We start from the raw sequence: 22,728 nt of genomic DNA, 5'->3' as shown, positions 1-22,728 counted from the left end.
AAGTAACTTGTCCACAGATAGTAAATGACAGATCAGAAATTCAAACCCAGATCTGTGCAAAGTCTTTTTCTTTTTAGTGTCTAACATACCATACTGGGAAGACAGGGTGTAAGAAACAACACCACAGGGAAAGAAGCACACACCCTAAGCAATACAGAAAACTGTTGAATTAATATTCTAATTGCATTTCAGGGGCTCATGTTAGATCACTTCTAAATGTATGCTGAATTAAAGAGATAAATCCAACCAGCTAATGTGAACTTGTCTGATGAGTATGTGTTAAATACACTTGACCTTGACATTTTATATCAAAGCTGAAGAGGGACTGTCAGTCTCAAGAGGAATACCACCAAGGTATTTACAAGTAGGGCATTAGGATCATCTTCTGAGGATGCAGGAAGGGAAGTATGAAGGAAAAGGATGATCTTTAACAAAACCAAATGGCCTACAACATCTCATCATCAAAAACTTTAAATACTAAGACTTCCTAGGAACTTGTAAAGAACCTGTGTAATTATTAAGGAAAATCAATTCCTTACGTGAAGAGAAAGGTACAAATATCCCAGTTGGTAAAGTAAGGAACTACTGGATAATCTAGCACATGGCAAGCCCTTTCAGCTACTTAAGTACTAGGCTTTCCTAAAAAGTTTAGGTGTTTCTAAATGTCTTAAATTATAATAGATTAGTACAAGTAATACAGTCTATAGGTAGTATTTAAAAATATATCTTATGAAAGGAAAAAAATTAAATGTAGGACAGTATTATACAATCATGTACATTATAGCTCTTAGGAAAATGCTATGGTAGGCAGAACACCAGCTTCTCAAAGATGCCCACATCCTAATTCCTGTAACCCGTGAATATGTTACCTTACATGGTAAGAGGGACTTTGCAGCTGTGCTTAAGGGTCTCCAGATGGTAAGATTATCCTGAATTACCTGTGTCGACCCAATATAACCACAAGGGTCTTTATAAGAGGGAGGCAGGAGTGTAAAAGCCAAAGAGAGAGATTTGGAGATGCTACACTGGGGACTCTGAAGATGGAGAAACAGGCCACACACCATGGAATACAAGCAGCCTCTAGAAGGTGGAAAAGGCATGGAAACAAATTCTTCCCTAGAGCCTCCAGAAGGAACACTGCCTGAAGACCCACTCCAGACTTCTGACCTCCAGAACTAGAAGATAATAAATTTGTGTTGTTTTAAGCCACTAAGTTTGTGATAATTTTGTACCAGCATCACTTGGAAACTAATAAAAATGGCCAAGATGGTAAATATACTGTGGATAGAAAAAATATATTTTAACTCTAAGATGAACAATTCGCTTTTAAATGATGTAAACCTTTAAACAATTCTAATATTTTCTGTCTTATTCAAGTTTGAAAGTCAAAAGCTTAAGGAAAATACACAAGGATTGTACACTGACACCATAAAGACTTTCTTAAAATTACAAGTGTTTTTTCTCTCCTTCCCTTGGTGTCTAAGAAACCTAACATTACTAGAACCCAACCATCAGGACAGGCTTTTGGCTTTTATCACAGATGTGAGAATCTACTCTGACCTTGTGAAAACCATCTTTTTTTCCCCTCTGTAAGTCTCAACCTCTTATAATGGGAACTGGAAAGAAGATCAATAAAATCAACCAACTGTGAAAATAGGTCCATAGGATGGAGTGAAACACTGATAGTGGGAATAATATATAATAGTATACATAATCACAAGGAGATTAGATCTGGTGCAATATTTATATGTGAAGCATGGAATCCTCCTGACTTTTACCCATCATACTCTGTCCTGTTTAATTCTCTGGGTTATAAGGGACATGAAGCTGATTCTGACCAGAATGTTCTTGATCAGGTTCAATGAGGGGAATATCGATTCCACTTGAAAGTTCTTTTCTATAGGGCATAGCATTATGAGTGATTATGACAACTGAGATTTTCTCAAAGTATAAATAATCAGCTTCTGCTTAGGTATCTAAACTCAGAAATACTCTGAGTCCTTCCCACTACTGTCTTTTTGGCATGGACTATGAATTTAAATAAAAGAAAAACAAATAGTTGCTTTCCCACTAACAGCATCCACTACGTTTAAAAGGCACACATTTGTCACTTCACAATTTAACCACTCAAAAGTTAAACAAATCCCTAGGCCAATGAAGACTTGTCCTCATTCTTTTCCTAAAACATGTATTTTACCTCAACATAATGACATACTTTATTGCCCTCCTGTCACTCAAGTCTTGCAGTTGAAGTGTTTATGCTGAAGGGGCTCTCACAGTGAGAAAATACTGAAGACATTCTTCCCCTTTCATAGGTGGGACCCACTGAATGGTAAATGGAACCTATAGTAGCATCACTTTTGGATGTTATATGAAGCTAGAACAAAAACCAAATCAAACCAGCCAGCCAAAAGCTAAGCCAGGGTTATCGTCCATGTTCATTTACCTGACAATGAGAGGAGGCTACAGATGGTCAGTATGATGTATAAAGATAAGCCAAAGCTTGTAGGCAAGCTACAAGGGTGTGACAAGGGACCCTTGTTAGACCAGTCACTCCCATTACTGAGAAAACCATCAGACTGGTCAGACAGGAGGCTAAATTTTTTTTTTTTTTAAGATGTTGGGGGTAGGAGTTTATTAATTTATTTTTGCTGTGTTGGGTCTTTGTTTCTGTGTGAGGGCTTTCTCTAGTTGTGGCAAGTGGGGGCCACTCTTCATCGCGGTGCACGGGCCTCTCACTATCGTGGCCTCTCTTGTTGTGGAGCACAGGCTCCAGACGCGCAGGCTCAGTAGTTGTGGCTCATGGGCCTAGTTGCTCTGCGGCATGTGGGATCCTCCCAGACCAGGGCTCGAACCCGTGTCCCCTGCATTAGCAGGCAGATTCTCAACCACTGCTCCACCAGGGAAGCCCAGGAGGCTAAATTTTTAAAGTGGCGGCTGCTTCTAGTTCTTGAGACCCTAGAACTTCTTACTCTTTCTCCATAAATGAGAGCCTTTGGTCTGTTGGTGTCCCCAAGAGTCAATGGCAGGCTCCTTTCACTGCTCTTGCAGGAAACTAACTCCTCAAAACCAAGCCAAAGACATTCAGACTCAAGACTGAGCTTTCTTCCCTGTGCAAAAGTAAGCAGGAATCTCATGTTTGGTAACAAAAGAGCTTTAGTGGAATTGCTATACTTATTAATACTTTAATTTGCATTTCACAGCATTTTTCTGTGTAGAATAGCCACAATAAGACAGGAATACTCTCAGTTCTTCTAATTGTCCTTCTTTAGCAGTCTGTCTCACATCTTTCTCTGTTTGTATCTTTGAACGGCTAACCTAACATTATGCCTGGGAGATTTCCATCTCAGTGTATCTTAAAGTCCTAATAATTTGGCCACCATAAAGTTTATTTACATAACAATAAACATATTATGTTTTCCATATTGGTTATGGTAGCTAGAAACTGGGATGCCCATGAAGGTTGCCAGATAAAATATAGGACACTCGATAAAATTCGAACTTTAGATAAACAATGGATAATTTTTTCGTTGTCTCAAATATTGCATGGAATATACTTATTCTAAAAAATTATCCATTGTTATCTAAAATTCAGATTTAACTGTGCATCTTCTACTTTTGCTTCCTCAATGTGCCAATCCTAATGCTCTTGCTTCTTGCAGGACACCTAATGAACCCAGCCCTGGGTAGGCGTATTGCAAATGGAAGGGGGAAAAATGTTTGGTCGTGTAGATCTGAAGTCTCCACATTCCGATTTATGTCAATGTCCAAATTTCAAATAACTGCTTGTGATAAACTTAGCGGCTTAGTCTTACTTTGATGATCAGATACAAGGCTGAACTTTTTAAAAGCCTAGGATATAATGTGAGAAAAAAGGCCATTTCATTTACTCCTTCACTAAAGGTTTTAGAAATCTCATATTCCTGGGTCGTTTCTCAGGTACTATGGGCAAGTTCCTTACCTCTGTTCCAGGGAAGGAATAGGACTATGGCCTTCAACCCTGAAGACGATCTGTTCTGCTGTCCAAACGGTGTGTGCTCTGAGTGGGTTCCCCCAGAAGTGGGAATGAATTTGACCAATCACTAAATGACCATTTTTAGAACCAGTTACTGTTCTTGTGAATTGACAGCTTCTCTTCACTAAAATTCCGAGTAATTTTAGTTCTTGATGCTTCTGTGTTACAGCAGAGCAACAACTTTTAAATGCCAACGATGGAGTTTTTATTGGTCTATGTGAACTAAGAAAGATAAGAACCAGATGTAGTAAGTTTTTCGTAAAGGTAAATGTTTCCAATTTAAGGACTAGCCCTTATGTCCTTTGTATCTTTTAGTATTAAAGTAAACTTTCTTTTGTGAAACTGGTGATGCTGGATATGAAGTTTTTTTTTAAACATCTTACATAGAAAACTGGTTGGCAAACTTTTCTCCAAAATTCTTTTAAAAATTGTCTAATCTAGAAGTATGGGAATCATGCAGCATGCCTTTTATGTCTGTTTTGGAAATACCACTTCCTGTCTAACAATATTAAACAATTTTACCTCTGATCCATGTGTCTCCTTTTGGGGCTGTGTAAAGAGAACTGGACTCAAAGAAATATTCTAGGTTGAAGATACGCTGGTGGTAAAAAAAACATTTCTATTCTCTTATAAAGTTCAGAAAACATGTTTTAGGTTTTTTCTTTCCTACAAGAAGATCTGAATTATGCGCCCTGATCTCTGGCACAGTGTCACTCAATACATTTTAAACATTGTTGTTTTGGTAAAGGCAGCAGTAACATATGCATTCTATAAATGTCAAACATAAAATGCGACACATTCAGCATTCTATAAACCACGCAAACAACTCAGCATTCCAGATGTCTGAAACGTCTATAATATAGCTCAGCTCCTTCCCACTTGGAACAATGAAATTACTAATTTTTTTTTTTTTGCAATTCTGATGCCAACGTGGATTAGGAAAGTTTAAGAATATTTTCTTACTCCTTTCATAAGAAAGGGCTTTTGATAAATATCCTAGAAGAAGTCATGTACTATTATGAATAGGCATATAGTAATTTTTAATAGGATATTCAAACATGTACTGGCACTTTGCAAAAATCCCATCTGACTGAATATTTTAAAATTCATTTTAATCCCCACAGCATTCCTTCAAGGTATACGTTGCTATCCATGATACAGAGAGGCTGAGTGTAAGTTAAGCAGCTTGGAAAAGGTTACAGAGCTAATGAGTGATGCCATCAGAAACAGGGGTAAGTGAATCTAGTCTGTGCTCTTTTCACTTTATCAAGTTGTGCTCTTTTCACTTTATCAAGTTGTTTCACTTTATCAACTTTATCAAGTTATGTGTTCTGGTTGATTCTGAAAGTAGAAATGGCTCTCGTCTACTGCAGATTGTTTAACCATGGGAAAGACAAAATATGTTCATGATCCTTGTCGTGCCAATAAATGATACCTCAGAAGTCCCCTTTATGTAGCTTTGGTTTGGTTCAAGATTTTGGTGGAGAGAGATGATTCACAAAGCACTTAATGCACAAAGTCACTCTGGCTCAAGACGACTAACCATAACCCACCAGCTGTTTCACAGCATGCATTTCTGTGTGGCTTACAGCCAATGAGCAATGAAAAAGAAAATCACATCTGTGACCCAATTTTTCTTTAGTTACTAGTCATTTATATCATGCATAGAACTGGATGGGACCTAAGGAACTAACCCTTGGTTACTCCAATTTTCTTACTGAAAATAAAAGCATCTGCTTTTAATTCACCTTTTGGGAATAAGATGAAGTATTGAATAGACTGACTATCAGAAAATATGAGAAAGCACACAAAATGCCCAACATAACGATTGGTAATGTCATCCTAAATTTTAGACATACATACATAAAAGATTCAGATCAAGAAACACCTCATAGCTTCTGCTACAATGTCCTGCTCCGAAGAACGCTCAGCCAGTGTCAGATGGTTGTTAGTACTTTGTGGAGCACAGTATATATCAAACTTGTGTTTGACGTAGTAGTTACACTGGTGGGATTCCAATAACCAAAGCAAAAAAATCCCCCAAACTGGGCTTTTCCAATTGTATAGTTTAAATATTTGTACCATTATTTTTATTGATGCATAATTTTTGGTTTCTATTCTTAATTTCTTACTCTCTCCAAAAAGTTTCTATAAAGCAAGTCTTAAATAAAATATCACGCTGTCTAGGAAAGGATGGTATGGGCTGCCATGAAGAGGACGGAGTGATGGGACAGTGGTGGGTAAGTCTGCATGTGTATACAATTAATATCATTAACAGACATCGAGAGAGAACTTTCAAACAGAAGTTTTAATTTGAGCCGCATAAATACCTTGTTAAATTGGAGTCATCTCCTCTCTGCTTGACTGAATCAATACAAGGAAAAGAAGACCTGTGCTTATTGAGGGAACTTGGAAGTCCTGGTCCCCACTGAATGGATGGGGAATAAGTGAGAGGCCTTGACGGAGGTACTAGCTCCAGCCCTTATTTAGCTGTGGGACCTCAGGCAAGTTCCTCATACACCACTTTCCTTGTTTGTATCATGGTACAGGATAACTGAAGTTTGCTACTTTGTTATTTCCTCAAGGGTAACAAAAACTCACCGGAGGAACTATGACATGGATTCCTCTAGATCTAAAGAACTATTAGAAACACTTGCTGACCCTCTCATAACAGCGAATCAGCTAAGCAGCCTGGCCTGCCCCTCATCTACATGTCATCAAGAAGCAACAATATGGTGGTTTTCATACGATTTAACTCGGTATGTGAATTATAATCACTAGCGTATGTCTGCACGCATCCCCGAGTATGTTGAAGTTTGAGTGGTAGGGGCAAAATTACACGTGAATTTATTCTTGAGAAATAAGCAACTCTTTGTAATGTGCCTGTGGTTGGAGCATGTGTACGAGGGTGAAGTTCACATCCCACAAAGCCATTATTCAGTGACAGAAAACATTAAAACACGAGGAAGAACTAAAAATTATGGCAAATGTTATAGATTGTACTAGAGCACTACATTCTTATATTTGGATTAAAAACCATATTGATCATTTTTTTTTTTGGTAAGAGCCCTGTTAGGATGCATACATGTGCTCTTTGTGTCATCTATCTGTTACCTCACCTTACACGTGCCCATGCCTGGGACACTCACAAGGTGGAATATTCGCACACCTTGCTCAGGAATATGCCCCTTCATTGTTTGGGAGAAAAGTACAATACAAAGTCACAGTCTGAATCCTGAGATTCTGTACCACCCCAGGGGAATCCAAAGTAAAGCAATCTGGTTCTTCTTCAGCATACCAATCAGCAGGGGCAAATGAGGGCCAGCCTGCTATGAAGCAGACATCAGAGACATCTGTGTCCCTGGAATTCTAAAAGAGCTCAGAAGTCTGGGCTTCATACCATCATCTGAAGGTCTGCACATAGACAGACAATGCTTAAGAAATACCCTTTGATGATGATAAAAATACATGGCACTGCAAAATAGCCTGTTTCGTGAAAAAACAATCTGCCATGTTCCAAATTCTGAATATAGATAACATTGAAATGAAACTGTCTAGATTAACTGTTGCAATAAGAGAGAACTCATTTCATCCTGCCCTTGTGTGTCTATCAACTGTTAACCATCCCTTAAAATGCAGCTCAGCCATCACCTTGGTGTATCATATTGTTTCATATCTGTTTACATCTGATGTCCCTCCAGGAACATAAGTAAAGTTGCCAAAGGTGTCTACTTGGTTGTTGGATGTCGGCAGGTAGCTCAGTACCTGTCAGACAGATGGTGCTGAGTAAATGCTTATGGAACCAAGTGGGCCTCAAACAATGTAGGTGGGGCACCCCTAAAGGATGACCCACATAGAACAGATGAAAGAGTGAGAGGTAATTGAATGAGGTGGCCAAGGGTGTTTGGACTCAGAATTCAAGGAAAATGCTAGGACATGCTTCAGGTTAAACAGAACCTTGTCTTGAGGAATAAATTACTTTTTTGTGTGCAAATAATTTACCGCGCTTACTAAAAAAGAAAATAGGTTTCAAAGCATTTATTTTGTGGTTCTAACACAGAAGTTGCCAACACCATTCAAGATTTCCTTAGTTCACAGAATTAGGCATAAAAATAATAGCTCGACAGTAATCACTACAGAAGGTCAGTGTAAATAAAACAGCAACGGGAAACTATGAGGGATTTGCTCACATTTTGTCAAGAAGCATGAAGAGAGCAAAACAAAGTCCCCCTTGGGACCTTGACTTAATATGACAGGTCCATTATAAGTAAACTGATGCTACCACTTGGGGCAGACCATGTTGCTCTCTTGAAAGCAAGTCTCTCTTCTAGAGTCTGAAGTTCTACATGTGTGATTAACTCCTTCAAGGCATCTTCGTAGTACAAATGTGTTATCACACATATAACAGTATATCATTTATATCATCATCTCTGCTTACTATAGACAGAAAAAAACTACCATCTTAGAACAAGTAAATATGACCTATATGAACCCAAGACTTCACCTTCAGGGCCCTGTCGCTCCTGATGCTGTGTGATATTCCAGGAGCCAGATGCTCCACACCTCTACCTTCCTTCTCTGCGGGTTACTTGGTAGCTTAGGGACCAAGCAACTGACTAATGGCTTTGTATTTCTAAAGGTGACTGACCTTGAATGAACTACGAGAGAGGTAGGGTGGAGGTCAGGAATGACCAAGGCTTGAGGACAAAGTCCTTCAACCACCCAGACAAGAGAAGATGGCTGAAAAGATGCTGACTAAGGCAGGAGAAACCAACGCTTTCCGCTTCACACCTGCTTAGAGCATCCCGCTGTCTTTCAATTTATGGGGGTCTTCACAACTGTAGGCTTTGGCCACGTCTCCTGGATCCTGTAACCAGCACCAGAAGATCAAAGCTCCCCAGTCTATCCTCTGGAGATAAGGAAATATCATGTTTGGAGGACAGAATTTCAAACAATCCAAAGAATTTATTTCTGTGTAACTGACTTTCCCCAAGAAGAAAAACCTGGCCATATGGAATATACACAATCAATAAATATAAGAGAAGAACTTCATGAAATTGTAGATGCTTAAATGATAATCCTATTTGAACTGGTATTAAAGAAACTATGGGGGACTTCCCTGGTGGCGCAGTGGTTAAGAATCCGCCTGCCAAGGCAAGGGGCACGGGTTCGAGCCCTGGTCTGGGAAGATCCCACATGCCACGGAGCAACTAAGCCTGTGCGCCAAACTACTGAGCCTGTGTTCTGGAGCCCACGAGCCACAACTACTGAGCCCACGTGCCACAACTACTGAAGCCCGCGCGCCTAGAGCCTGTGCTCTGCAATAAGAGAAGCCGCCGCAATGAGAAGCCTGCACACCGCATCGAAGAGTAGCCCCTGCTTGCCGCAACTAGAGAAAGCCCACACGCAGCAATGAAGACCCATCGCAGCCAAAAATAAATAAAAAAATAAAAAATAAAAAAAATTAAGAAGAAACTATGATTCACTGGGAATCAGATGGATTTGTCCTTCAAAAGTCCTTCAAAATCACTGGGCTTCAGTTTTCCCAATGACGGTGGTTAGATCAGAAACAAAATATCTAAGAGGTCTGATGAGTGGCCAGGGCTCCAGCATCTTCCCCATTGACTAAAATAGCCTCACTTTCATCTCTTTAATATATTGAAATTCTCACGAACAAAAACAAAAAGCAAAATGATTTTAGAGGTCCCGGATGATTCCATCATATTAGCTTAATCATACACCTCAATAAAAGTAGGAAAAGAGTTAAAACTGCTCATAATCTCTGGCCCTCTCCTCTTAGCTCCTTTTTTTAATACCTAGGAATGTGCTGGCTAAAATATATCCCAAAATTCCTGCACAACTCCAGGGGCCACCATTCATACCAAAGACAATATCAATGGTGTTCCCTGGAGCATTCCACTCAGTGACCCCAAAAACGATGGTTTTAGAGTGGCGAAGGCCTGTGTTTGAATCTCAGCCCTGCCACTTGAGGACAAAGGCTATACGAGCCTTGGCAAGCTGTTTGATTACCTCTCTGATCCTATTTCCTTCTCAGTAAAATGGAGATAATAAATTGTATTTCCAAAGACTGCTGTAAAAACTAAATGAGATAACGTATGTACAGAACCTGATGGAGGACAGCACACCAACAGCAGCATCAGTTCTCTAAAATGACAAAATCTATCACATTTCACAGCATGGAAAACAATTTGTGTCTAGCACTTACGGCCCATACCGTAAGGACAAACCAAAAGATTTTGTGAAATTTGGAACAGATCTCATTTGCTGAAGATGGGGTAGGTACCCTAAAAGTTAAAGGGGTCAGAATGTAGTGACCTGAAAACTGCACAATTTTTTTAAGTCTCTGAATTGTGATAACAGGCAGAAAGGAAGACTAATCAGCATGCTAATTCACTAGGGTGTGTTGGTACAACTGTTATCAAGGATAGGCGACTGTTTAGATAAGACAAGCTGTACTCACTAAGGATGTATGTGCTGCCAGCAAATTACCATGTGTCTAATTCAAACTTTTTTGCCTTCCCTGGGAATCTAGAACTGGGCAGTATTTAACAGCACTAAATCTTTTGATTCTTAAATTAAGAAGTGACTAGCCTACGCAATAAAGCTATAACTTATGAATTACAGATTCTCAAACGACCTGACAGATTGTAGATATCATCTAGTCTAACCCCCATATGTTACACCAGGGAAGACTGAGGTCTGAGGAAGATGAGAGACACATCTAAGGTCACAGAGGGCAGAGCCAATTCTGGCACTTGGTCTCATTAACTTATTCTTTTTCTTACTACAGGAGATCAATCTTTAGTTTTACGCACTATACATACCAACAGTTTAACTATGGATATATAGATTCTTGTCTCAACTCAGCATAATTTGGGGTTCATAGGGCAGTGGAAGACATCGAAAGACTGGGCCAATGACAGAAGCAGCTGGGTGGGAATGTGTGGAAAGGTCTGAGGATATTCGAGAGGGTAATGCATATGGAAAGGCTGTTAGGGGCCTGCCAGTCTGGGGTTTGGGTAGTGGCAATTAGGGTCTATTAAGGGACCAAACATAGAATGATTCTCCACATCGAGGACGTAACAAAGTGACTAGCTCATAGTAGGTACTTAGTACTTACATGTTGTGTGGTTGGATGATGAGCTAAGAGTGAATGAAGGAATGCAAGGGCCTGTTCTGAGAGAAGAAATGAGAGCTTCAGAGACAACAGAGAAGAGGGCTACCTAGCGCCGTCCCTTATGGGAGAGTTCCCAGAGCTCTCCCTAACCTCTGCAGGAAGGGGGCGGCTTGTTTCCCTCACGGGGACGGAGGAGTGAGTCTGTGCCCCCTTGCTTCCGCCTCATGTTTCCACTCTGAGGAAATGCAGTCATCCCCATGGAACCGCCTCTGCTTCTGATGCCCTCTGCTCCCAGGATGGAACCTGGAGAAGTGGAGTGCTCGAGAGAAAGTCTGTCTCCAAGAGCAACAGAAATTTCAAATCCACACGTCACACTGTTTTTTAGAGGAGACTCTGCTTAGGGGCCAGCTGGGCAAGCTACTGACCGTACTGATACTGACGGGGGGAAATGTTTCATAGCAGGAACTTAAGATCAAGAAACAAATGTGATTCTAGGATACTAGAGAAGATCCTAAGGAAGAATGAGGGAAAGCTGGGGTTGCCTGGTCAATTTTCCATTCCCTGAAAATGTGGCCATCTGTGGTCCTCAGCCTGGGTGCTTGAACCTTTGGCCAAGTCTGTTAAGGCTGGATTTTCAAAGCAGGATTCATTTGAACAACACTGGTGGCACAGACATGATAGAGTCTCATTATGTTTTCCAAACAGTAAGAGGTTAGTGTTTGATATTTCCTTTCCTTTCAACATCTATGTATAATATTTTTTTCACTTTTGTACCATAGGATGTAGTCACTTTGAAGAAAATATGCACTCATCACCTCGTATTTCTCTAGGACTAAACAGAGAAGTGATAACACAAGAGTCTTTATCAGCATCTAAGAGAGACCTTTCAAGGTTCATACGATGTGAGCAACTTCCTATTTAAGAGGCACACTAACACTTCAGTGGCAAATAATGAAGTATTGACAGCATTTTCTCCCACAATATCTAGCAGACTAATGGCAAAATGAGAGTGTGCGTAGCAGCTGTTGGGACAGAACGATGGATTCTGCCTCATGTTCATATGAAAGATAGATACAGCCCAAGGGGAAGATGTACTGTCTCTATTGTGACCTTCACTTACATTTGATTAAGACAAAGTTGGTACATTTTTAAAAAGATGCTCTCAAAACCAGGAGAACAGGTCAGTGAAAAGACCAATAATATACACACTCTTCCTCAACTCCCATAGTGACTGGCAAGGCTTTATATTTTTAGCACAGTTTCAAGTCTCTAAAAAGAAACGCCACCTAAAAGAAATGTGCTAAGCACCCTCTAAGTGTTTCTCATTAACTTGCCAATGCTGGTACTCGTTCCTTAAGGCTGGCTTACAGCACTCATCCTACTTCAGCTGTCTGCCATTCAAGGAATAAATGTGAGACTAGGTGCAATTTGAAAGAAAGGGACTGTATCTGTAGGAACGGTCATATCAGTATTTGTAAAATATCTTGAGAAATACTAGGAAAAAGCAACCCAGGAGAGTGTTCTGCGATGAAATGGTAGGGAAGAAACCAAACGGAAAGGTTTTTCTAATAAAGGGACAGGTTTGTTCTCATCGTACAAAGAATCTTAGCTAAGGAGTTAATTCCCTTTAAAAGATCAGCTTTTGGATAAGAGTGAAAACATACCACTGTGTCTAGATTAGCATGCGATGAACTCCCAGAGTGGTCCTCACGCGGTCCAGCTCTGAGCGTCCGGATTCTTTTTTTCTGGTCTTTAATTACGCGGCTGAACACCTAACTGTATGTAAAAGTGCATCTAAGGAAACAGAATGAGTAAAGTCACACAAACGCCCACTCACCTCCCATGATTTTGGACTGGCAGTTAATAAACTCTGGCTTCCTGTCCGTGAGGTAGCGCTGGCAGGTGTGGTGGAGGATCTGGAAGAAGGTGCATTTTTCTGAGGCCGTGCTGGCTACCCACTGGTCAAAAGCATTTTCAAACAACAAATCAAACTCCGCAGAATCCTGGAAAAGACAGTGAAATAACGACTGATCTCAAGCTATAAAAACTGCTGCTTCCAGTTCACCACGTTAAGAGACTCATAAAGGCTAAAACACCTTTCAAAGACTTTTGTCCTAATCACAAGACTCATTTAACTAGCACCTAGGTGCACAGAGAGTATACCTTTCTCTCCTTATCAAGCAGACCTCAAATCTCATGGCATTTTTAGATGTCCCCAGGAAGTTAAGAGCACAGAAGTCCCTTTAGCTTAACTGCATATCAACTTGTGTCAGAATTCAGACTATGCATTGCCTTCCCAATTACTCGAAAAAGGATTCCTTTAGGTTCTTGGCACTTAACAGTATTAATCTTGTCCCTAACCTTGGCAGGAAGAGATTACCCCTTACTATTACAGTATATAGTTACATTTTACATTTTCTTTTTCCTTATTATTATTTTTTTTTTTTGCGGTACGCGGCCTCTCACTGTTGTGGCCTCTCCCGTTGCGGAGCACAGGCTCCGGACGCGCAGGCCCAGCAGTCATGGCTCATGGGCCCAGCCGCTCTGCGGCATGTGGGATCTTCCCGGACCGGGGCACGAACCCGTGTCCCCTGCATCGGCAGGCGGACTCTCAACCACTGTGCCACCAGGGAAGCCCTCTTTTTCCTCATTATTGATGTATTTTATGGTGAGTGTGTGAGCAAAGGGAATTCACTTGGAATACATAACTCTACCATGGAATGTTTCTCTTATTAAATCCAATGGAATCCTAATACATCATTTTTAAGGTGCAGTTCATTTATTTGATTTTTGGTAAATAAACCTCATCACTGGTGGCATTAGGAGATAAATGGAGCTTCGATGAACATGGTTTGTCATATTGATAATCACAGATGTGATTATCTGAATCTGCTCTTTGCACTTGGCTGATAAACATATTACTGGAGTAGCACTTCTTCAATATTCATCCCCTTAGGCACCTCCGTCAAACATGATGAAAAGGTTTATAATTTCCCGTAAGAAGGGCACAGGAATCAAAAAGTCTTAGCCACATAACTGAAATAGAGCAATAGTCTTGTTAAAAATGACTCAGACAACCATCACCCTGCCAAGGTCAATGAGAGAGTCATTGTGTGGAAAGAACACCTTCGCTCAGCACTGGACAGTTCACTCACCCGATTAGGATCGATGCCATTAACCTGGCGAAGCTGCTCAAGCATCCACTGTGATCTCCGCACGAACGACGTGGAGCCTTCAAACTGTTTGACCTTCGTGATGGATGCCTGTGTGGGTTTCTTGTTTGTCACTGCCAAGAAAAGACCAGTCAGATTAGTGGGTGTGCAGGGTGGTTTGGGTCCTCATTCAGTGGTGTGTCTATCTTATACCTACATACATATGTGCAATGAGAGAGAGAGAGAAAAACTGATATATCTGGTGTGTGTATATAGAGAGAGAAATATACATATGTGTGTATATACATGTGTATGTGTATGAGTACAGAGGGGAGGAAGAGGGGGGAGGGAGGGAAGGAGGGAGGGGGAGGGAGAGATAAGTACAGAGAGAAAGAAAGAAAAGCAGAGAAAGAGAGAAAATGAAAATGAATGAATAGGTGTACCTTTAGTAAGAGATGAACTCAAAAGAAATAGAAACTATAACGTGCACCCTCAAGCAGTTACAATAGAATTTTAATTGTAAGGGCAGCTTCATTTATGCCGTCATCCACTCACATTGAACACGACAGGAATAATTAACACCAAGCTCCTCTAATGGAGGCTACAAATGCACAATGATGTCTAGCAGGGAAAGCAGCGTATGGGGCTGACAGGCATCAGGTAGGGGTAGTTAGGAAAGGCTGCATTTTAAAGGAAGTGCAGGTTACCGGTTCCCCTAGGGAGCTGCAATGCATATTTCTAATGTTATAGTCCAGTGTAAATATTCCAGGCTTTAGTGAGAAGATAAGAAGTAATACTTCACTCAAAAAAAAACCCCAACTATTTGGCTTTAAAATATAGTCAGTTTGTATCCAGTTTGCATCTGATTATAACCCCTGCCCCTCTCCACATATGAATTCCTGAGGTCACCACAACTGTAGGGCCAGGACAGTTCCTCCTCCTGGCCTTAGTCAGTTCTCCCTTCCATGCTGAGGATGGACCTTGTCACCTCTTGGACAGAGGTCAAGTAGCAGCCACCAGGAGAGAGTCACTCTGAATATTTCTCTGTCTGCTTACTTCAGGATTAGAGCCTCAAGGGAGGGGAGGTAATTAAGTATTTTAGAAGGGTTTTCCTAAAAGCTCCTCCTGAGCTCTGCCTATAAGAATTGTAAGTTTAAATAGAAACGATGCTCTTAAAGGAGCCAGGAAAAGTGGAAAGCATTCCTTGTAATGAATGCAATCCTAGTAAGACTGTGCATCAGTGCTACATTCTTTCTTAGTTTCAAATAAGCCCACAGATCCCACACTTGCAAATAACCATGCAAATGCTCAACAGATGGCAAAAAGAATCCTTGCGGGATGAAGGACAGAAAACACCTATTCCAGTCATGATTGGTGGTAAGAAGGCTCTCCTTCACACATACCAGAGTTTTATCACAGCTTCAGTGTCTGGGGTCATGAAAGCAGTGACCAAGAGGGGAAAGAAATGTGGGCACCCTGCCTTTAAGGTGGGTAAGAACCCTATGGTACAGGACTGGGCTGTTTTTAGGATCTCAGTACAATCTTCTCCCTTTGTTCCTAACCAGAATTTGGCAAACATTTTTTAAAAATGTCAAATAATGCTTAGGTTTACTGCCCATTATTCAGTTATATTTGGCTAGAAGCTTATGAACATTTCACACCAATTACATTTACTTTCACGGTTAAAAAGTCATCATCCCCTTAACACCCACGATCAAGGAAATGTTATAGTCTTCCATTCACAAATGGCCTGTCTAGCCTACAGCTCCATGTATAAGTCTGCTTAAGTCCCATTAGGAACAACCATTCCCTTCACTAAATTCACACAATATTACCAGTCTGCCAGGGCTGTCTGTCCACTTAATTTAATTCATTTATTTTATGTGTCTATATGACACAAAGGGAAGCTCTAATAGGTTTCTCTGATAGTCAGGCCCTGCTCTGCTGTTTTAATGTCAAGGGAAACAACACACCTGGAATATATGTGGGTCCTAAAATGTGCTTAAACGATTAAAGAATGCTTTTCAATAACAGGAAAACATGGGTTCCTGTATTAGACACACACCCCTAAACACACAAAGAGGATTTCCTCCTTTGTTTATGTAAATCACACGACATTTAGGCATCCTGGGAAACATGAAGGCTTTCCTTCTGACTGCAGTTAACTCATATTTTTATTTCTGGTCCATTTATTTCCAACTAGTTTATAGCATTATAAAAGTTCAAACATAAAGCAAGATTGCCGTAATTATTGGCATGTTTGAGACTGACACTTTTAGGAAGGCAAGTTCCACTGGAAGTTTGTCACTGAAATGAGAAGGGCAGGAACTCCACCCACCCAACAAATGCCCCACGGAATTGTTCAACAGCAATCGCACTGCACAGTGGTCATTTTTAACGGAGGCAGTTACAACTTCATCCATTCCTGACTTTTTTCCCTCTATTACGTTATTGCTTGCCCAGTTCTTGGAATCTGATAGTTTTCCTGGGCACTGAGCCCGGTTTGGTTTTAATTTTTGTTTATTTTTATTCTCTCCAACATCCCAGTTTCTATTTTGAAGCAGGTGCCTTAAAATGATATTATTATATACACATTACATAGAATTAAATAAAGACTTTCCCCTGCTGAGGTCAAAACAGTTGTACAATCACACCACTGCCAGACGTTGAGTTCTGTGCTAGAAGGAGGCATGTTTTAACCCCTTCCTCTTTTGGTGTTTTTAGGATCCAGAGCTGTTAAAAATAAGTCAGTCAGTCAAATTCCAGATGTCTAGTGAAAAACAGCAATTCACCTTCTCCTTCCCAAGGAAAGCTAATTGATAGCACACGCTGGAAAATGCAACCAAATGATCTGAATCAGTAACAGCATAGTGCTGTATGTCCAACTACCCCTATATGGTAGACTCCATATTCATTATTTTGAATAACTTTAAAGGCGAGATAATCAGGGCATTTCTGTCATGCCTTGATCATTCATGAGGAAAAGGTAAATATATAGGCATTCAAAGGGGATATGATATTCCCAGGTAATACTGCAGACCACCCAGAATCAGCCTGATCCCCTGGTTTTCCACTCAGACCCGCACATCGAAATCACCTGGGAGTTTTACAACAAAAACACCAAACACTGTCAATCAGAATCCCTGGGGGTGTGGCCCTGGCATCCATATTTTAAATCTCTCCAGTTGACTCTGAGGCACTTTGACTGTTGAGAGCCACTGAATTATGTATTTAGTCATTTAACAAATATTTATGGCATATTTATTAGATGGAAGATACAGAAGGAAGTTTTATGGCAATTCAAATATTGAGTAAAAAGTGGTTCTGAATCAAGAACTTTGGTGGGGAGGAGATGAGAATGATGCAACAGAGTATTAAAGCATAACAGGAAAAATGACATAGGAGTCATCTGAGGTGTGTAGGTGGGGGTGCTTTAAGGACCAAGGTAGAGTTGGGGAAAGTCAGGGAGGTTTCATGAAGCAGCCACATTCCAGGAGTTATAACATTAGCCCTCACCTGGACGTCTGTGATTTTCCCCAAACCGGCTTTCTGACCAGCTTGGCTATTCAAACTGAAATACATAAGACTGAACCATCTTTTAAAAACTCCTTGCCAAAGAAATCTTGAGAAAGAAGAACAAAGCTGGAGGTGACATGCTTCGGTAAGTCAAGTTTTGGGGTTATCCAAGCCTAATGCTTCTTTTCACTCACTCCTGGAACCCACTGCTTTCTATGGTGGCATCAGAGGAAGACAGAAGCATGGGGCAAACCGAATCCAGGTCCTTCTACTACCAGTTGTGACAAAAAGAATGTGGTTTTCATGGCTGCATGCCTTCTTTCAGCCTTCATGTAGACTTATCTACATCTCAGCTGTAGTTAAGAAGCAGTGTTAGGAACTCTTATGTCTAGAATATCATTACCGTCATTACTCTAGTGGTGTAACATCTCTTTCTCATGAACTAATGGTGTAAAGAGTTCTTTTAAAAAATGGTCCAGGGGCTTTCGTGGTGGCACAGTGGTTGGGAGTCCGCCTGTCGATGCAGGGGACACGGGTTCGTGCCCCGGTCCGGGAAGATCCCACATGCCGCGGAGCGGCTGGGCCCGTGAGCCATGGCCGCTGAGCCTGCGCGTCCGGAGCCTGTGCTCCGCAACGGGAGAGGCCACAACGGTGAGAGGCCCGCGTACCGCAAACAATAAAAATAAAAAATGGTCCAGCCATGAAACACTGTACAGAAATAAGACACTTAGCCATAGTCAAAGAGTGGAGATCACCAGCCTTGCTTTTGCCCAGTGAGAAAATTCTATTTAATCAAAACCAGAGAAGCCAGCCAATAGTACAATACCATCTAGTCGATCAAACCTGGTCTTGTATCAAGTTAGGAATTGGTGGAAGAGGGGACAAAGGCTGTTATCAGAAAGGAAAGACAGAAATGCAGGTTACTTGCATGTGATGCTAAATGGCAGAAAAACACACACTCTGCCAGGGATTAAGAGTCTGATCCTCCATTTCAAGGTCCAAAGGTTGGGAGACTGCTTTTTTTTTTAAAGTCACTCTTTCCTCTACAATCTCATTATTCAGAGTATCATTCCTCAATCGTCCCAAACAGGAAAATCAATTTTGCCCAAATACAAAACATCTAGTCCCAGTCCTAAGACATTATTTTAAAGAAAACAAATAATCAGCATTTAAAGAAAATGATGACTCACAACCTCTACCATCTCATTTTTCATAGATATTATATTTTCACTAACACAAACATTTCTTTACACATTAAAGTCAAATTGAATCATCTTATAACTTTATGTGGTCATTTCTTATTAAAAAAAAAAGGTGAAGAACAAATTGTAGTATCTACAATATAATTTGAGGTCAAGGCTAGGCAGCTAAAACGTAGAATTTACCATACCTATGTACCTAAGATACCTAAAAATGTCTGTCATCATGCTTAGTCCTCTCCTGATCTCGTAGTTGAGTGAAAGTCAGCATCTTGTGGTGTGACTTAGCCCTCTGCTCTGCTGGAGTCTAACGGCCAGACGTTTTGATTTCAATAAGACTGTTGATGAGAAATAAACAATTTGGAGCAAGGAAAAAAAGTGATGTCCACATAGAATCTCATCAGGGCTGCTCTCTGGCTGTGTCGGAGGTGACAGACATAAAGGAGAAAAAAAAAAAAAGAAATCCTCTGAGATGTGATTCAGGAAGTAAAAGCAAGATTGAGCATGGGTGCTGGGTGCTGATGTGGTACAGAGACGGGCTAAGAGGACAAGGTGAGAAATGATTACTTGGAACTGTTTTTCTTAATGCTCTTCCCAAACCCTAATGTATGCTAATTCCAGGTGGATTTCACAGTATCTATGGAGAAATAAATTTCAAGTCTGAGGCTGCATCAGCAATTTTATGCAGTGAGATGGCTGAATGTTTACAAAGCTTAGAAGCAAAAGTATCTAGACTGTTACCTAACATACTTTCAGAACAGGGACCCGTCATCACTGCTACGGTGAGTGGGGAATGGAGCCTGGCGCTCTCCCCACAGGGTTGATCATTTGCTTCTCACGTGATTTCTCAAAGTGTGTCATAATTTAGGGACACAGTTGTTCAGATTCCACAGGCTCCCGAACTAGACCAATTCATGAAATGGCCAAGCTTGTCTTTGGGGCCCTATTCCTCTCCTTCCATCTTAGGTCCTGGGGGCTCTCTGGTCAGATTCCTCACAGGACCCCAAATGGGTTTGAAAGGGTATTCTTCAATCTGCATGTGTTTAGGAAGAAAAATTTAATCCAAATAAACAACAGCTGCAACAACAAAAACGGTGGCATTTCAGTCATGACCACCAAGCCAGTGAGGAAGAATACAGGATGCCCTTCTACAGTCCCCGCTCCACTAACTCTAAAGGGGAGGGAAGGGGAGAGTCCTGCACAGGGCTGTGAGGTTTGTTTTTTAAAGGCAGACTTCTATGGTCTACAGGAGGGATAATCACCAAGAAAGGAGTTTTCCACACAAACGATTCCTTATTTGGTATCACTAGGTCCTAGGGCTGTACCTACATCACATTCTCATCTCCAAATTGGAGGGGGAGGAGGATGAGATTCAAAGTCTAGGAAATTTCTCCAAAAGGATACCAAAAGAAATTTGTATGGGAAACCTCTTTTTTCTAAATAAGTTTGGAGGAGCCCTTCAGTAGAAGGAGAAGAATACGAAACATCTTTCATCAAGCATTCTTCAGGAAGCATTCTTTTAATATGAAAGTACAGCATCATACCCAAAGTAGCTGACAGCTACACGTCTGTAGAGCAAGCAAGCCCCCTAAACTAACTCTGCAGGAAGTACTAGCTGGTTTTAATGTTTCCAAATTACCAAAAGGAGACAGCATTACTTCTGGAATGTACAACTTCAATGTCTCATGCCAACATGAGCTCCAAGTTAAAAATCTAGTCTTGGGGGTCTTCCCTGGTGGCGCAGTGGTTGAGAGTCTGCCTGCCGGTGCGGGGGACGCGGGTTCGTGCCCCGGTCCGGGGGGATCCCGCATGCCGTGGAGTGGCTGGGCCTGTGGGCCATGGCCACTGAGCCTGCGCGTCCGGAGCCTGTGCTCCACAACGGGAGAGGCCTCAACAGTGAGAGGCCCGCGTACCGCAAAAAAAAAAAAAAAAATCTAGTCTTGAGAATTCCCTGGTAGTCCAGTGGTTAGGGCTCTTGTGCTTTCACTGCTGGGGCCCAGGTTCAATCCTTGCTCTGGGAACTAAGATTCCGCAAGCCTTGTGGCGCTGCCAAAAAAAACCAACAAAACCCCAAAATCTAGTCCCTTCCAATTTTAATCTTCTTACCCCTGTCAATAATTTTACTTTAACTATAAAAATACGTAGATTTTTATTTTGAAAGGGTATTCTACTTTTCAAGTCAATGACAGGCTCAGGTACATCACAGGTAGTCTTGAACTGTTAAATCTTTACCTTGAAATCAGGAAGCTTAATCCCCAGAAGGCTTGAGTTCCCATCTCAAGATGGGTGCTCCTTGGGCTTCCCTGGTGGCGTAGTGGTTGAGAATCTACCTGCTAATGCAGGGGACACGGGTTCGAGCCCTGGTCTGGGAAGATCCCACATGCCGCGGGGCAACTGGGCCCGTGAGCCACAGCTACTGAGCCTGCGCGTCTGGAGCCTGTGCTCCGCAACGGGAGAGGCCACGGCAGTGAGAGGCCCGCGCACCGCGATGAAGAGTGGCCCCCGCTCACCGCAACTAGAGAAAGCCCTCGCACAGAAACGAAGACCCAACACAACCAGAAATAAAAATAAATTAAAAGAAGGCTCAACATTAAAAAAAAAAAAAAAAGATGGGTGCTCCCCTCTCCAGACCAGTACCACAATGCCCTCCCTATTATAAACTGATACCCGGTGCCAGTGCAGGTACACACCTTCTATGTGAGAAGAGTACCCCCCGCTCCCCCCCAGTGAGATTGTAAAGACAGAGCAACAGAGAATTTGCTAATGGACCAGGTACCTATAATAGCAACATATAATATCACTAGGTTTCTGGAAAAATCAAAGCTGCTATGACTTAGCAAACATATGCTATCAAATATAATAACAACTAACAGTCAAGCAAAGACAGATTTATCTGCTCTCTCTGCTTTCCCTCCTCCTTGCCACCACCACTTACTCAATACTTACAATAATATATTTAATGTGAGGGTGTACATCACTGAAGTTCTAAAGAAAGTGAATGGTGCCACTGAGAACTTGTCACCTTCACTCTTTACTATGTTAAGTGAGGGACTAAGAGCTAGCAACATGTTCTAGGTAAAACGAATGTCAATTATATTAGTGAAAATTATCTGCAATTAAAATTAGCTGGATTTATTTTGGTAAACTCTAGGTGATATCTACTAAAGCTAAACACGCACATACTCTTAAGACCCCGCAATTCTAACCCTGTGTCTACACAACAGAAGTGAGGGCTACATCCACCCTTCTGCCTGAAGCAACCCAAATGGACAAAGTATATGAAACAGGGAATGATAGTGTGATCCCTGAGACACAGGAAATGAATGAGGCCAGCCCTACAACCGCCCTCGTTTCCGGGTTTGAGAGTTTTGCAGGCTGTAGTGCAAGGAGGAGGAACCCAGGCAGAGACGGTCAGACTCCCTACACTGAGGAGACAGAGCCGAGAGCGCAGGGAGATCAAGGTCATTAAAATTCTCAGGACAGAGTCATGAAGAAAGAGAACTACACGCACAGAGAACTCTGGAGACCTGCAGAGATTTGGCCTTAAGTATTTAGCTAAGTACTTCTCATCACAGGTGTGTGAGGAAACTACCTGAGGCCAGAGAAAGAACCACTCAAAATGAACAGAGGAAACAGTACTCTAGGCTCCAAAAGGGCTGGGCATAGTGCCTATCCCCACCAGCCTGACTGGAAAACCTCAAGATTCAG

At 41.4% G+C, this 22,728-nt stretch overlaps 1 protein-coding gene across 1 annotated transcript in view; it reads right to left on the bottom strand.

The window, feature by feature from the left end:
• The window catches only part of STXBP6 (syntaxin binding protein 6), a 202,559-nt gene that overhangs the window by 52,612 nt on the left and 127,219 nt on the right, over positions 1–22,728 (bottom strand). The window contains exons 2-3 of the mRNA XM_082649061.1: positions 14,309–14,439; positions 12,991–13,156 (exon numbers count right to left, since the gene is read on the bottom strand). Coding sequence (XP_082505187.1) covers positions 12,991–13,156; positions 14,309–14,439 — 297 coding nt within the window. The remainder of the gene's footprint in view (positions 1–12,990; positions 13,157–14,308; positions 14,440–22,728) is intronic.

Source organism: Grampus griseus, assembly GCF_964374135.1.
Source record: "Grampus griseus genome assembly, chromosome: 2".
NCBI lineage: Eukaryota > Metazoa > Chordata > Mammalia > Artiodactyla > Delphinidae > Grampus > Grampus griseus.
This window is presented reverse-complemented; position numbering and strand designations above follow the sequence as displayed.